Below are 15,417 nucleotides of genomic sequence, written 5' to 3' on the forward strand. Positions count from 1 at the left end.
TTAATAAAAAAAAAAAAAAAAGGGCAAAATTGTGCAAGGTGGATTTGTTAAAAGCAACTGGATCAAATGTTGTTCCCAGTAATTTCATTGATAACAACCACCCGTTCAATTGGCTTATTGAGAAAAAAAAAAAAGAGTTTAAAATTCAATAGTAGATTTAAGCACACATTTCACAAGAATTCGAGATACTTGATCTATGGGCATAACATAATGAACTGGTGCTATATACTACATGCAATGTCTCATTCAGATTTAAAACACCAGCATTTGAACACTTAACGCCTAAAATCATTACTCGAATTGGTGCAAAATGCGAAGAACCAAAACTTACTCAAGTTGTGATTGTCTTTCTTTTGCCTCTCCTTAGCCAACGCTCTCGCTTCTGACTCTGTAGGAAAAATACATGCTGTGCATGTGAATGAAGTAATTAGAATTAAAGTAATTCAAACACAACGTTTCAGTCTGTGAAACATTTGCGCAGGAAGCCTGATCGATATTTGTCAAACCAATTATTACACCCATTCCAACGAGTGAGAAGGGCCTGTACAGTAAGCTGTGATTGCCAAAACACAACGCTGGTGTTGAACTTCACCCCTGCACCCGCGGAGCATCTCTTCCCACACTTCCCATACTGACTTCCATGACGAGAACCTTTCCCACGGAGGCCCTGATTCAGCAAGGTATTTGAAGACAACAAACTGCTGAAATCCAACATACCTTCTCCTATGTTTACATACAGCCGGCACGCTCACGTACCACACAGATGCTGAACCAGAGGAACAGCATGCTTATTGCATTGCTACCTGTGCAGGATGTGAAGCAGTCAGGAGTCACAGGCCCTACTCACCGGAACTAAGGCTACGTCCTTTTGTGGCACGTGCATGCACATCACCGTAAGACTCAAGGTGTAACTTAAGCAACCTATTAAAAATACTGTATTTTCCAGCTACCCTAACTGTTCTCATTATATGAAAAAGAGAGGAAAAATTCAACACCTTTATTAGCAATATTGTTAGAAAACAATGGTCCTTGCTTCAGGAAAAGCAAAAAGAAAAATAATGACAACCATGCTGGACATCAGTTGTCTTCTCAACTCAGAACTTTTCTTAACCTTGCTCCATACATTTATTATCAGACTTTGGCATGCAATAGTTCAGGCAAAAGCATAACTAAATTTGTTATTTTCAGTTCTCAATTGATCTTACATTTCTCAAGCAATTTTAATTATTTTTTTGTTTGCTCTATCCCTTTTAGTTTTTAAAAAGCATGAGGTTATTAATCCTTGCCCTGTTGCATTTAGATCTCAAAACCAGCAAGCATTATTTAGTTTTGCAGTCAGTCAGTGAGGACAAGTGATCTATTATCACACAGTCCATTACGGAAACAAACCCCTCATTCCAACAAGTTTCTTTCCTGTATTCTTTTGTTTTTATGGAATACGGATTATGTCCCACCCAATTCAAAATAAGAGGTGATAAGGGTTTCCCTTGGAGTACTGGAAGTTGACTACTTCACTACTTAGAATACAGAGCTACCCCAATATTACATGCAGTATAACAAGACATCATCTTCTACGCTAGGCTCCCAAAGAATCAAAAAAAAAAAAAAAGCTTGAAAGACTACTGCAAGTCTCAATGAAATTTGGGCTTAATCTGACATTGTCTTATGAAACAGATACGAGGTTTGTAAGGCCAAAACTGATGGAAACTGCACTCCTGGGTGAGCAGGATTCCCACTAAATGCTTCAGTAACCACAGCTGAGAACTCACAACCGCCATCAACATCAGACACTGGGATAATAGATTTGACCTTTCTTTGTTCTTCATAATTTTGATATTTATACAGTAGGATGGAGAAAGATTTCTGACAAATGCTAGATTTAAATATTGCAAGCTCTCTCCAGCCTAATTCCAACAGCAAAATCAGGAAATGGAGAACGAAAAGACTCCTGCCTGCAATAACATGCTGATTTTAAAATCACTGGCTGTCAGAAAGCATCATCAAATAGCGCTTTCTGCACAAAGGCTTGGCCAGATCAATGTCAAAGTGACTGCTGTTAAATTTGAGTTTAATTCCTAAACCTCTCCTAAATTAAATGCAATCTACTAGCATATATTTTGAACAGAAAAAGCACTCATCTAAATTGTTTCTGTGTACAGGTGAATGTAGCATATCGACATTTAACTTAGTTCAGGTCTATTTTGATGTACTGAGGACTTCCATAAGACCACTTCACTCACTGATTTCCCCTCTCTTTCTGCCTTCTTTGCCTGAAGTCTTACATCTGCAGTGAATCCACCAGCCCGGACATCTGACAAGTTGGATGTTTAGTTTGCAGTCTACAGCCGCCTTTAACTTTCTATAACTGGGGCAATGAAACTGTCTGTTTCATGCAGGACTTTGAGTAGTTCTCATCCCCTCCCACCCTCCTCTTAACATAGTTCCATCGCTGTACAAGCTTTTCTTTTTCTAGCAACCACAAATCATTGTGCAGTTTGTGTGTCTTCATTTGGTGCTGAACTCAAATTTTGCGTGGTCATGTAAATGCAAATATCTGCCAGCTCAGAGATGTGGCATTTCCTCCTGAGAAGCTGACTCCTGGGCTATTAAAACTGCTCTACTTAAACTAATTCCTGCCCAGAACCTGCTTTGCAACTGAGTCAGCCTGCGAGTTTTCACAACAGTAACCCAGAAAGACGACAGACAAGAAAGAAATTATGCCTCTACCATACTGCATACAGTATAACTCCCTGTTGGGCTTAAGAACAGCCATTTCTGGGTATTAAGATGATTTTGTCATCGGTTCTAGAATGGATCTCCATTTGTTCCTCCTGCAGGCAAGTTTGCCTTGTATACTGTACCCTACATGTGGTTATATCCTTTCAAGTGAAGCAGAACAGCAAAAATAAAACATGCTTGAGAACACGAAACTTCTTATTTCTTCCTTCAAACTATTTAGCTTCTGTACACATGTGCTTGAGAGAAAGAGGCTTTTAATGTCCCTCCTCTCTCCCCCTGCCTCCCACGACTTATTCAGAGCACTGCTGGAAGAACCGACATGGCAAGAAACTTATAGGATACTTAATTTTCATCTTAATTTAAGAGATGCATATTCTCTCTCGAGTGCTTAATTTTACATTTTATAGGATCTAGGTGTCCAGATTTCATATTACAACAGGCTATTTGTTCATTACTGTCCTCCCCTACTAGAGTAAAGCCTCAACATGTAGCATTCCTCAACATGAATCCCACAGAGACTCCAGATGTGAAGTTGTTAAAGTTTGGTGCTGATAGAGCAAACAATAAGCCCAAACTAGAAAACAGCTCTACAAGAGATGCATGGAAGCTTCCTGTGACACAATGTGTTCAATGTGCAGATTTCACTATAACAGCTAGGGACTTTATCTTAATTTGTCACAGTGAACACACACATGCCCACACATGAATGCAACTGCATTGCAGGCTAATACGTCTGCTAAAAAATGGTCCACAAAGCAAAAAGTAACTATTCATCCATATATTCTTTCTCATAACAGAAATTATGTCCAATATCACCTGAATTCAAAACAATTATACTATTGCTCCAAGGTGGTATTATAGACATATTTACCTGTGAGCTCCCTTTTTATATTAGGAAGATTAGCTGGACATGAGTTGCTGATGTTTAGTCCTGGAGGAGGCATGCTTTGGTTGCCATAAAGGTCAATCAAATTGCCAGACACAGGCAACTGGAAAAGATAAACAAGGAAAAGGATCATTTGTTTTGCCCTTATGAAAGGCTTTGTACAGAAGAACAGAGTTAGGATCTGCTAAGAAATCTGTGCTCTCTTCCATGTGCAAACAGAGCGTGCAATAAGGTCAGCAAAAGTCGCAGATATGCACGGGCACGAGGAATAACACACCTACATTGCGAAAATTCTGTCTTCTCAAGAATATGCAGACAGAGAATATGCAGAAGAGGTAACATGCTGACAATATTGCTGTATTGTTGCTCCTTATTTTTTCAGTGAAACTATTACGTCTGTACCCCCATCACTTCTCTTACTCAAAAAATCTGAAAGAGCCTACAGAACGCTCCTGGAGGAAGCCCCCATTTTTCCAGGAATATGTGAGTGAAAGTACTTAGCACGTTGTCACATGCTTGAGGGAGAACACTGTATTAATCAATCACATTTTCCAGTGATTTGAAAGCTACCTACACAGAAAACATTTAAGTTTACTTTAACTTACGTAACAAGAACACGCACCAGTAGGAGGAAGATTATTTTGACATTAAGTTTCCTCGGTTACTTGTTCATTCTGCTATTCTTATTTAGGTATGTTTAAGTAAGGAGATTTATACAGAAATAGGACAGTATTCCAACAAGACTTATCAAAGCTATCCCTTTAAATTGAAACGTATTTAAAGAAGTTTATCCTGAGTGAATTATTTTACCCATCTCTTTTTTGTTTTCAAACTAGGTTTTGAAAAGATAGCTAGAAAACACTGATATGTTATCTGAGTAGCAACACTTATCATCGTTGCTGAGAAGAAAACCAATCCCTCCAAGACACTGATCCCTGCAGAGATTAGAGTATTAACTTTACACCCATGTAAATACTGCTGTTGAATACAATGGAGTGAGTCGCAGCCTGGACTATAAAACTCCTACTGACTGTCCTTGCCAGACTGAGACCTAAGAAAATTTCTCTGCCATCTGGAGCTACCATAAGAAGCAAAGTTGATGTGCATCCATTAAAGTACCACCAGCTAGAAGCCATGCTGATACTTGTCTTGAACAGACAGTGGCCAACGACAAAGGTTAAATCCCCTGACTCAATCTTTAAGTGAAAGAGGAAAAATGTAAGTGAATTATCACCAAGATCCAGCCTTACAATTCCTCGCCCTCCCCTTAAGCTCTTGAATGCAATATTTAAGAAAAAGGGGGAAGAAAAAAAAAAAGGAACATCTATAATAAATCTAAGGTCACAGCTGTCCATCACAGACTACAGTCCAAGTTGTGACGTATCCACATTAATGTCAGGGTGACCACTCTCTCTCTCTCTCACTGCTCTACAAGGCTGACCCTTGTATCTTTTGGCCCCTCAAATGCATCCATGACACAGGCACAGCAATAGCGTCATACACCCTTCTGACTTGGACGCACTTTTGCTAGTCATGCTCCTAAGCATGGAGAGAACACAAAGAACTTGTTTGTAGCCCAGGGACTTGAAGTTCAGAACCAGACATGTGAAATCGAATTAGGAATTTCAGGGAATTTATTAAAAAAAAAAAAAAAAAAAAAAAAAAAGGAGAGGACCCAACCCCCCCCACCCAAAATCTAGAAATCAGCATCTCAAAGCCTGGGTAAAGCAAAGCAGCTGGGTTGTAATTAAACATGGAGAATAGTCAAGGTCACCAAGCTGCTTTACTTACTGAAAGATGGACCCTGCTTGTTACAACAGGTTTATGATTCCCCCCCACCCCCCCCGAAGGTGTCAACACTGTGCTGGATTTCCGTGCAAATAAACAGGACCTGTGCAAGCAATCACCACAAAAGGGGAATGTAACGCAGGCAGCAGCTGCTGAATGTGCATGCTGAAGTCCTGCAGAAATTGCAAGCACCAGAGGAACCATACCAAGAGCTGTGCAACAACCAAAGCACAAGCACTGCTGATGCAGCATTAGCTAAATAAAAGATGATGAAGGGAGAAATTTGCACAGCTGATAAACATTGCAGGTTTGCATGTACACATGAATGCTTATCAAGGAAATTTACATTAGAGGCAGATGCCAACGCTCTCAGTTTAAATCAGTGATCCATAAGTAAAGAGACTGATCGGCTTCTTTCTTTGACTACTGTTCTCAGCAAGCCGAACTCCACAGGTCAAAGCTTCAGGTCTAACTTTTTACTACAAGTGTGACTACGTGTATGGTCCACACTCAGTATGAGCCTCTCAGAGGCCTCTTCTCCATGATGGCTGCAAGTCACATCTTTGGGACTAAAACTTTATACAACCCCTTCCACCTGAAAAATATAAAGTGCATACAACACTTTCAGCTCATCTCACATGGCTAAAATACCTGCAGTTAAAGATAAGTTAAAATTGAGGCACATCCTCTGTTCCCAATTCTATTCCAGGTCCCAGAGGAATTAAAATTAGTTGACTTGTAAGGTAAGGCCAACAGTTATTTGTGCAGAGTTCAGGGTACTGGAAAGGGGAGAGGACCCCTATGCTGAGGGCATTGGTTTGAGATGGACAAGTTGGCAGTGCTGTGAGCACGCAAGCAGTCACTAGGCTGAAATGGAGGGGACACACCAAACACCAAGCCAGAAGAGGCTTATAATGGACACAATGCAGCAACACCTGGCATTTATTTCAAATGCCTCCTATTGGAAGAAACTGGAAAAAAATTAAACAGTTTGCAAACATTTCAGCTCTAATCTATTAAGACAGTCGAGCCTTTCATCCCTTTGCCCAAGTACAAAGCAATGGGAAAATGTTCGAAACTCCCATAGCCATTTCACTGGGAAGATGCAAGTCTCAAAACAGAGACACATGGAATTTGATGCCCTTTTTCCGGTGCTAAGGAGGCTCCTTCCCTGCCTTCACCAAACTCTAGCATCTTTCCAACTTAAATATGCTTCCCTTAAGGCTTTGTTAGCCACTTCTGGCTAAGAAGAAATTTAAATACAGCATCATTCAGATCATCCACGTTTACTCTCCCAAAAAGTAAATGAAGGAAGAGTGGCTTATGCCAGGCTTAGCTTGTTATCTTCATCGAAATGACATGGTCTAAAAAGCCTTCATTCATGAGATTTCATATTTCTAGGCCTTGGCTTCACAAGGTGCGCAAACAAATGACTGCTTTTATATAACAGAAATTTCAAATACGGTAATTATTACTTCAGACTCATCATAGTGTACATTCAGGGGAGTCTGAGGCTTGCCTTTCTCCTCTACTACTCCAGCAAAACAAGCACCCACATTCAGGTCATTCAGGCTCTATATAAATCATTGAGACATCAGCTGTGTGATCAGCAAGGCTGTTTCTAAGGTATCAGTACACACCGGGAGGGATTCTGTTCCCCAGCTTGTGCAGCCTACAACGTATTGTGTTGTTCCCTTACCTACAAGCACGCACTCAGTGACAGTCCCTGAAATAAGACTCCTCTACTTCTGGAATTTAACTTCCACAGTAAAGTCACATTTAGAAGTGGAGCTGCACATACTCACACAGCTTTCCATGTCAGACTCCTGCTAGAATTGATTAGTTGAAGGAATTAGTTGTCATCTCAACTTGGCATACAAGAGTACTTTACACAGTACCTAGCAATTCAATCACTAGGTCACATCTACACAGAAAACCCTCTCGGCAAACTAGTGGCCATTTTGTGATACCTTTCACCACAGAAGCAAAGCCAGTTAACTTGTGACCCAATAAAGTTTGCAAACACTTCAACAAGCAGTTGATTGCAATGAGCCCGTTTCAATTAAGAGGTACTTTGAAACTTCCCTTAGCTCGCTCTATACAGAAATCCCTGATTTTGCTTATCAATTAAGTACTGTTACCAATGTAACAAACTGGTCCTTTTGGTCTTTGTTGGTTACGGAACAACAGCAGCCTTTGTCGTAGTCTCTGCACAGTTATTTATAGATTGTGTCTCTTTAGAGACCATTTCCTCTCTTGATTTCTTCCACCTCGTCTTAGCTCAGTCTACAGACATTAATTCCTTAGTAGTTAAATGTTGTGTGTTTTAAGAGCTAAATCCTATTCCAAAAGAAAAGTGTCTGTTACATCAGGTTCATCTTTTTTCCAAACCAATTGTTGGGAAAGATGGTTCAATTTCCATCTCTTCAGGATTAGTACCAGGTTAATTCAGAGACTGAATATGCTTTTTGCCTCCAGCAATTTAAATATATCAGTAAAGAAGTCTTAATTCTGCTATTTTGTATCCTTGTTTTACAGACTTCACCACATACAGTGTGCAATTTCTGAAATTTCACAGCAAACGTGGATCAGGCAGTCTTTACAAGGCCTGTTGTCACACAGCAAGCAGGAGGGATGCAGACTACCCTAAATATTGACTACATGGACTCCTTGCACCAAGAGAACACAGAGTATCATTATGTCCTTGCCTGGAAGCAGAGAGCCACTGCTGGGGCCCCTGTGAAATGAGAGAGGAAGAAAAGCACAAAGAAATCCAAGTCCCCTCTAATTTAACGGGTCCCAATCCAATGGAACTTCAGAGAAAGGACTCCAGAAGAACCTGAACCCTCAATAAAAAACAGAGTAACTATCTTGAAAACTATCTTTTCATGGGTTTTTAAGTTTTCCTCTCAAACTCCAGGACAGATGCACTTTTCAAGCTATCTTAGATTAAAGGAAAATCCATTCTTTCCGGTAGGACTCTGCAGTTATTTCTCTGACTACTCAAAGGGCACTATTTAGCGAGGGACGCTGGTGAGCCATTTCCTGCAGCACGCACATCATCTCCGAGAGGGCTGCGGGAATCTGTGGGAGCGTAGGACTAGGTTAACATGACATCAGACGACTACTATTAGCAAATGTAAACCTATGCTACAAAAATCGATGCTACGTGGTAATCTGTAAATTTTGGCACTAGATAAAAAAGAAACAGAAGCCAGCACTGGCAGACATCTACTCAGCCAGATCTAACAGCACTTAAGCCTAAGGCAAAAAATTCACTGGAGCTACCCTCCACAAAAGATCAAAATAAGATTATGCCAGAAGTACGATTATATTAATACTCGCAACAATGTGAACCAGCAAACAGAAACAGCAACTCGGAGGTAACATGCACCTTCCCTTGCTCACCAATTTTCACACCTCCGTGTTCTTGTCTTCTGTCACAGGTTTTGTATGTCCCCTTCCCCCGTTCAGTTTTTAAGCTTCTTTATTCCTTCCCCTTTTGTTTGTTTTGAAGATTGTTTTTTTAAATTTTTTTTTCTCCCCTTAAATTTTGTAACATCTTTGCTGTCATCTAGCTAGGGACTTCTCTCCTTTTGAAATGAGATTAAGCTAAAGCTATGATGTTAGAGCTAACAGTTCAACCAGAGCGTCTCTGAACAGGGATGCTAACACATGCTTAAGCGTGGCATACAATTTCTTACTCAAACATGACAAGATACAGGAACCTGGGGTGCCAGAGGTTCCTTCTAGGCTTTCTGAAGCCAAGTATAATGTCCATGGAGATCTTTAATATCGGTGGGTATGAGCTGACTTCTGTTAGTTCAGTTCACTCCTCTGTTACAGTCCTCTCACTGGCTAACTTAACTTTGAAATAAGAAAAGCAAAATTGTCCTTTGTATTCCCTCAACCTGACTCCAGCTTGTGTTTTTAAATTCATGTTTTTCATTGCAACTGTATACCTTAAACTCTTCAAAGAAAACCTAATTATCCTCTATGGGACAATACTACTTAACTTCTCAGAGAAAAAGTCATGCTACAGTTTTGCGTTCTCTCGGGTAAAGACAGATTTAACAGGGAAACCAAATGGAAAGGACCATTGTACCGTATTTGCCATTTGCAGGGCTGGGTCCATCAAGCCAAGAATTTCTTCATTGTAACTTGACTCCAGACTAATTATGTCATCGATCACATCATCCATCTGCAGCAGAAAAGGTGGACAAAGAAAAACAAACCAGTTATCAAAACCACTAGGATACAGAGGCCTGACAAAGCACTTCAGCCACACACCGGCTCCCTGCAGCATGGGCCCAAGCAGAGGTGCTTGTGCAGTTTTGCCACACTCCAAATCCAGTCAGCCACGACTCCCGCTATTCAGCCAAGACAGTCAGGTCATGACAAAGCTGAGGCTTCATGATCTAACCCACTCCTCCCACCAGCAGTTACCCTGCACTACCTTTCCACAGACACACCGTTCCTCCCAGGAACGGCGGAGGAGATAGCTCCCCATAGAACAAACTACACTAACAACGTGAATCCCTCTCCCCTGTGCAGCGCTGCCTGCCTACCCTCCACCTCTTTCTCCTCTAGCTGTGGGGTCAAAACCTGCGTACAGACAGTAATGCCCGAGCCCCTGACACCTGCAGGGGAAGGAGAGGGAACAAAGGCTTGCTGCTGGGTGACAGGCTGCCCACCCTCGACAACAGAATCCATTGGATTCATATCCCTCATGCACCCTCCCAGGAAGCGCCACCCAAGAGCAGCTCGGAGATGATTTTAGGGGGTGCAAGCCATCTTTCTGGGGCTGGGCTGGAAGGTGCCTCTGTAAGCTCCTGCACGGTCAGGAGAAACAGAGCCCTCCAAAGCACCCACGCAGGTGCTCCGAACTGTCCTGCAGGATTGACTATTTCCTTTTTGCTCACTATAAAAAAGGAGCTTAGATGACAGTGATCTACAAAGTCAATGCATAACATTATTGATAGAAATAGTAGTATATAGGATTTTTATATCAGCTTCAGAAAGTGCGATCAGAACGAATTACACTGACTGGAAGTAAGGGCAAGAAAGGAACTAACAGTTACAGCCCATATCCGAAAGTCTTCTTAAAACCCCTTAGTTTTAAAAAAGAAATAAAAAAAAAATAAAAAAAAAACCAGGATGTCTACAAGGACGAATTACCATGGATAGATTAAAGCCTTCTCATATCATCTTTTCAAATGCAAGTGTGATCTGCATAGAAATGTGGTCTTAGAAACTATCAGGATGAGAACACATACATGCAGTCTTGGGAAAACTGCATTAGAAAAGACTTCCTGAAGTGAGACCTTAAAGCATGGTTGGTATCTTCTTCTCCTACAGTGTTACAGTGCTAGAGAAGCACTAGTCCTCCGGATGTCTTAATGCACTTGACATCAATGCTAATAAACAACATTGTTATTTTGTTCCTTAAATACATCTTATATTCAACTTCTTAAGACACTATGGGGCAAGTTTATTCTTCAACATAACTTCAAAGAAACATGCTCATTAGAAAGGGGACCTGTGCTCCAACTCCTGTGTCATCCAGTACCTGCATGCATGATGCTCGTGAGTGTGTATTCAGAGCCGGGCACTCACTCTCAACCCTGCTTTGCTCTTCAAATTTATAAAACCCCTGCAGAAATAAAAAGGAAAAAAAGAAGAAAAAAGAAAAAGCAAAGCATGGATCTGAGTTCATGGCACAGTCTCAGTCCCAAAAAGAGCACGATTGAAACAGTGTCATGCACACATGTGCCTGATGACACAGCAAAGTGAAGCTGTAAATATCTGGAGGAAAAAAAAGTTTTGTTTTGTTTTTTTTTTACAGCCAGGATGATAGGATGGCACTATTTGATTTTCATTTCTTTTGAAGCTCTGGAGCACAAGTAATTTCTCTTGCATGTGCAAAACATGTTCTGTAATAACTGATTCTCAAAGTTGCATAATGTTTTCCTCACAGAGTGCATCTGTATTAAAAATCTGGCACAAAGGCTTGAGGGGGGGGAAGGATGGGGGGACACAAGGAGCTCTACAATTGTCTCCCATTTGTCATGTTACAAAAATATTGACATGATTCTTACACTTGTTAACATCTTTCAAATCATCTTCCTTCGGCACCTGAGCATACACGTAACATCCAACTAAGTTTTTGCCAGCAAAGATTAAGACAAGGTTGCGAAGGACTTCTAGGCATAGGCTAGTGAAGTCTTATATTTGCGGCACTGAGCTCATCATGAAACAACCATTTGTCATGTTACAAAAATATTGACATGATTCTTACACTTGTTAACATCTTTCAAATCATCTTCCTTCGGCACCTGAGCATACACGTAACATCCAACTAAGTTTTTGCCAGCAAAGATTAAGACAAGGTTGCGAAGGACTTCTAGGCATAGGCTAGTGAAGTCTTATATTTGCGGCACTGAGCTCATCATGAAACAGCAATCAGTAACATTTTAGGGTATATTAGTTGGGATAATCTGGCCTTCCAGCCAAGCAAGAGACTTGCTCAAATTTTACTGTAAAAATACCTAAAATATCTCAAAAAGCTTTGTGTTTTTCAGTTATTTTTGCTATGCTCTTTGTTCTTTCTACACGAATGAGCCATAAATAACATTATTCCAGAAAGCTACAGCTTACAAAACTGCTTTGTATTTTCCAAAGGTCAGTTATTCACCGCATGCATCAAGCAGGGGGAGGGAGGCGGGGGAAGAGTAGTTTTAATAAGCATAAACTAGCTAAAATAACTCAAAAAAGAGGAAGTTAGAGGGACACCAGTTTTTTTGCCAAAATGTTCTATGCAAATATATATTAATCAGGCAGACACAGAGGTAGTAGTTGCATTTTCAAAGTGAACAGTTCAGAAAAGAAGATAAACGTAACATCTTAACAATGAGCAAATATGGTTTAAAACAGAAAGCAAGCAGACTGCAATTCCATTTTACTGAAGGATATGCACAGCGAGAGCGTATTACCTCTTTCTCACAGTTGGAGTTAAGGGTAAGCATAGCCATTGGACTGTTGGGTGCGCTGCTTCCAGTTCCAGGCGGCATGACATGATCACCGGGCTGGTTTGGACATGGCAAGCTCAGGGCTTGGTTGGCATGTTTATTTGCTAGAGTGGTAGAGAGGTACTGCTTTACCTGCTGCCGCTGGGCTTGCTGAATATGGTACTTGGTTGGATTCTCAAGGTGAGTCTGCACCTGTATGACACAATTTAGAAAGTGCCTTATTGTTTTACAGAATCATTATATATGCTATCGATTTGAGCTATACATTTGTGACATATATACCAGCTAAACATTTGACTTAAAGGACAAACCTGTGCAGCTCCAAGGAACTCAGCAGCGCTTCACTAAATCAACAGCGCGTCATTAATTCACATTCGGTGGCAAAAAATCAGTTATGAGCTAGTGTTTCAATAACTGACTTATTAACGGTAAACCAAGAAGTTCCACTTATTTTTCTACAACATAAGATTTCTCACTTAAGACCAATGCTTAGATTTTCCAGTTTACACAGATACTCCAGAACAGACCGTTCTCCGTTCAGACCTTCAGCTACGCGACATTTAGTTTTCACTAAAGTATGGAGAAACAAGTTGCACTGCAGGACTCATTTTACTTGTTAGTAGCTACCAATTAAAACCAAACAGTATGGATTGCTATCCTTTATCAGATGTCAAGTAACAGAGAGATCAAAAGGTTTGTTGTTGGTTTTTTAAAAAAAAAACAAACCCCAAAACCTAAAGTGACACATTGGTTAAAAAAGGAATACACCATTTTTTTGCCTACAATTTATTTATAACTCAGATATATGGCCTAAATCATTTACAAATAAGACAGCCCGTTTATAAACACATTATGCAAATAAGATGCAAGAAAAGAAGTGTTTCAGTTCAGATCAATCACTGTCCTCAGCAACAGCTATTTTTGTATTTAAGATAAGCTTTTCAGTACTTAGAATTTTTTTTTATACACAAAATATGAAAAACCTCATACCGAACTATTCTCACGCACCCTAAATAAGCAAGAGAAGAAAGGCAAATTTTTCCATGCAAAATTTTCACCGTATCCTGGAAGCTCTTTGTCACCTTTCTCCGATCATTAATGTTTTTATCAGAAGGTAGAAAACAAACCAAAATATAATAATACTCTGAGAAGGTTTTTTTGTTTTAAAACAGTTCCATTAAAGTGACTTTTGCTGTTACAAGTGACCATGTATGTCCCCCACTTATTTTTGTGGAAGAAATTAAATAAAGCTTACTAGATACCAGCGGAAAAGGATTTCCTGTATACTGTAAGCCTTCTTAGCAACAGGTTTTAAAATAAGTCTGCAATAACAACTCACCTGGTAATGATTATACTCAAGCATTTCCAGCATACTACTTATAGGTTGTGAGAGAAGCGACTGCAATATCCTTTGCTCTATGCTACTCCAGTTTGAGGGATTCACGTATGGAAGCACCATAAACAAGCTACCCCAAAACAGCAGAAGAAACTTGAATGCTACTGCTCAGACTTATAATAACCTACGCTAATTAGCCACGCATGTAGAGAAACAAACAGTTCACACAGGGGCTCTTCTTCGAAGCTATGCAAGTTTAGCCCTAAGTATCGGTATTATTTTTTTTCCCTGGCTTTGACGTCATGCTTTTTCATAAACATAAAAGGACCTTTTAAGTGATGGGCTATCAAAGTCAGATTGACAGTTCGCTCAAGGCTAATTCGCTATTCATCTTTCGTTCCAGTCGTACTAATAGACAATGGTATTTTTCTTTAGCAGTAAGGTTAAAAGTTTTTAAGTACAGAGTAAGAAATAACTGAACAAATGCCCTACGAGCCTAACGCATATCCTCTGGCAGTGGGGTGCTCTGGATAAACCCATGCGGCTACACAGTCCTATCTTCAGCTTCCAGGGGCAGCAGTCCACTGCCCTGCCCACGCAGCCACCAATCCACCCCAGGACCTGCAGCTGAACACGAAGGATTTGAAAAAGCTCTACCATGTCCTCAGCCTCCCTGGTGCTTCAGAGCCCGTTAATTCTGTCCCAACCTACAGCTGGAAGGGGCTTTCCAGTTCAGGAATAGTTGACATTGCGCTAAAGCATGTCCCAAAAGTACTTATCTGCATTTGTGCAGAGTCACGGTACTGTGCACAGTCCCTACACCTTCCAGAACTTACTTTTTCTTTCTACCCAACCCCTTGACAAAAGCTTGTACTCAAGCACAGGCATCAAAAGCTGCTCAGCTTGCACTATTTTCCGAAGTCTCTGCTGCCCAGGGAAGCACACTTAAGATAACGTTTCTAGAGAGTTTAATCTGATTTGTTGCACTAAATCGCAAGACAACACAATACAGATGTCTGCTGGGACAAGTACAGCACTTGCTTTGTCAGTCCCAAACTGCGTTATAAATTTTCTTATCACCAGTGGTAAGAGTTACGCTACCCAGATAAGTCTATTTTTCACTTAAATTTTCATCTTCCAAGTAGATAAAGTTGCCAGTAAACAACTAATTTTCATAACACTTATCTTTGAATACGTTCCTTTAAAAACAAACCCTACTTGTCTGACAGAATTTGCACATTTCTTTTCCTCCACAGGCATTAGATACCACGGCTGTTCTCCCTCAGCCCTGCCAGGGCGATGGGAATGAACAAAGCCTCTCCTCTCTGCACCCATCTCCTACCCACCCTCCACGCTCCCAGGAGAGGGACCAGCAAGATTCTAAGATCCACATCTCAACTGTGCATCAAATATTATATTATTTATAAGATATACTAATACACTGAACTGACTCCACTACATGTCAAATTTTGAAACACACACTGCCTAATTGACATAGGATTTTTGTCGGCAAAACACATACTTATTTCACAAGAACATACTTTCCCCAAGATTTTGTTGTATTACATGAGATTAGTTTGTGCTATTTTTGCTACTCCATAATTGTTCCCCCCCCCCCCCCCCCCCCCCCCTTTTTTTTT

General features: G+C 40.5%; 1 protein-coding gene across 6 annotated transcripts in view; it reads right to left on the minus strand.

Annotated features, from left to right (window-relative positions):
• MITF (melanogenesis associated transcription factor) overlaps nucleotides 1–15,417 on the minus strand; it is a 73,617-nt gene that overhangs the window by 10,031 nt on the left and 48,169 nt on the right. For 3 of the 6 annotated variants that reach the window (XM_009284365.2, XM_009284371.2, XM_009284369.2), the window contains 5 exons: nucleotides 12,406–12,633; nucleotides 10,983–11,066; nucleotides 9,519–9,614; nucleotides 3,611–3,728; nucleotides 332–406 (listed from right to left, as the gene is read on the minus strand). In XM_009284365.2, coding sequence (XP_009282640.1) covers nucleotides 332–406; nucleotides 3,611–3,728; nucleotides 9,519–9,614; nucleotides 10,983–11,066; nucleotides 12,406–12,633 — 601 coding nt within the window. The remainder of the gene's footprint in view (nucleotides 1–331; nucleotides 407–3,610; nucleotides 3,729–9,518; nucleotides 9,615–10,982; nucleotides 11,067–12,405; nucleotides 12,634–15,417) is intronic. The other 3 variants (XM_009284366.2, XM_009284368.2, XM_009284367.2) reach the window with 3 other exon arrangements.

The sequence above is a fragment of the Aptenodytes forsteri genome, unplaced genomic scaffold, assembly GCF_000699145.1.
Source record: "Aptenodytes forsteri isolate BGI_AS27 unplaced genomic scaffold, ASM69914v1 Scaffold53, whole genome shotgun sequence".
NCBI lineage: Eukaryota > Metazoa > Chordata > Aves > Sphenisciformes > Spheniscidae > Aptenodytes > Aptenodytes forsteri.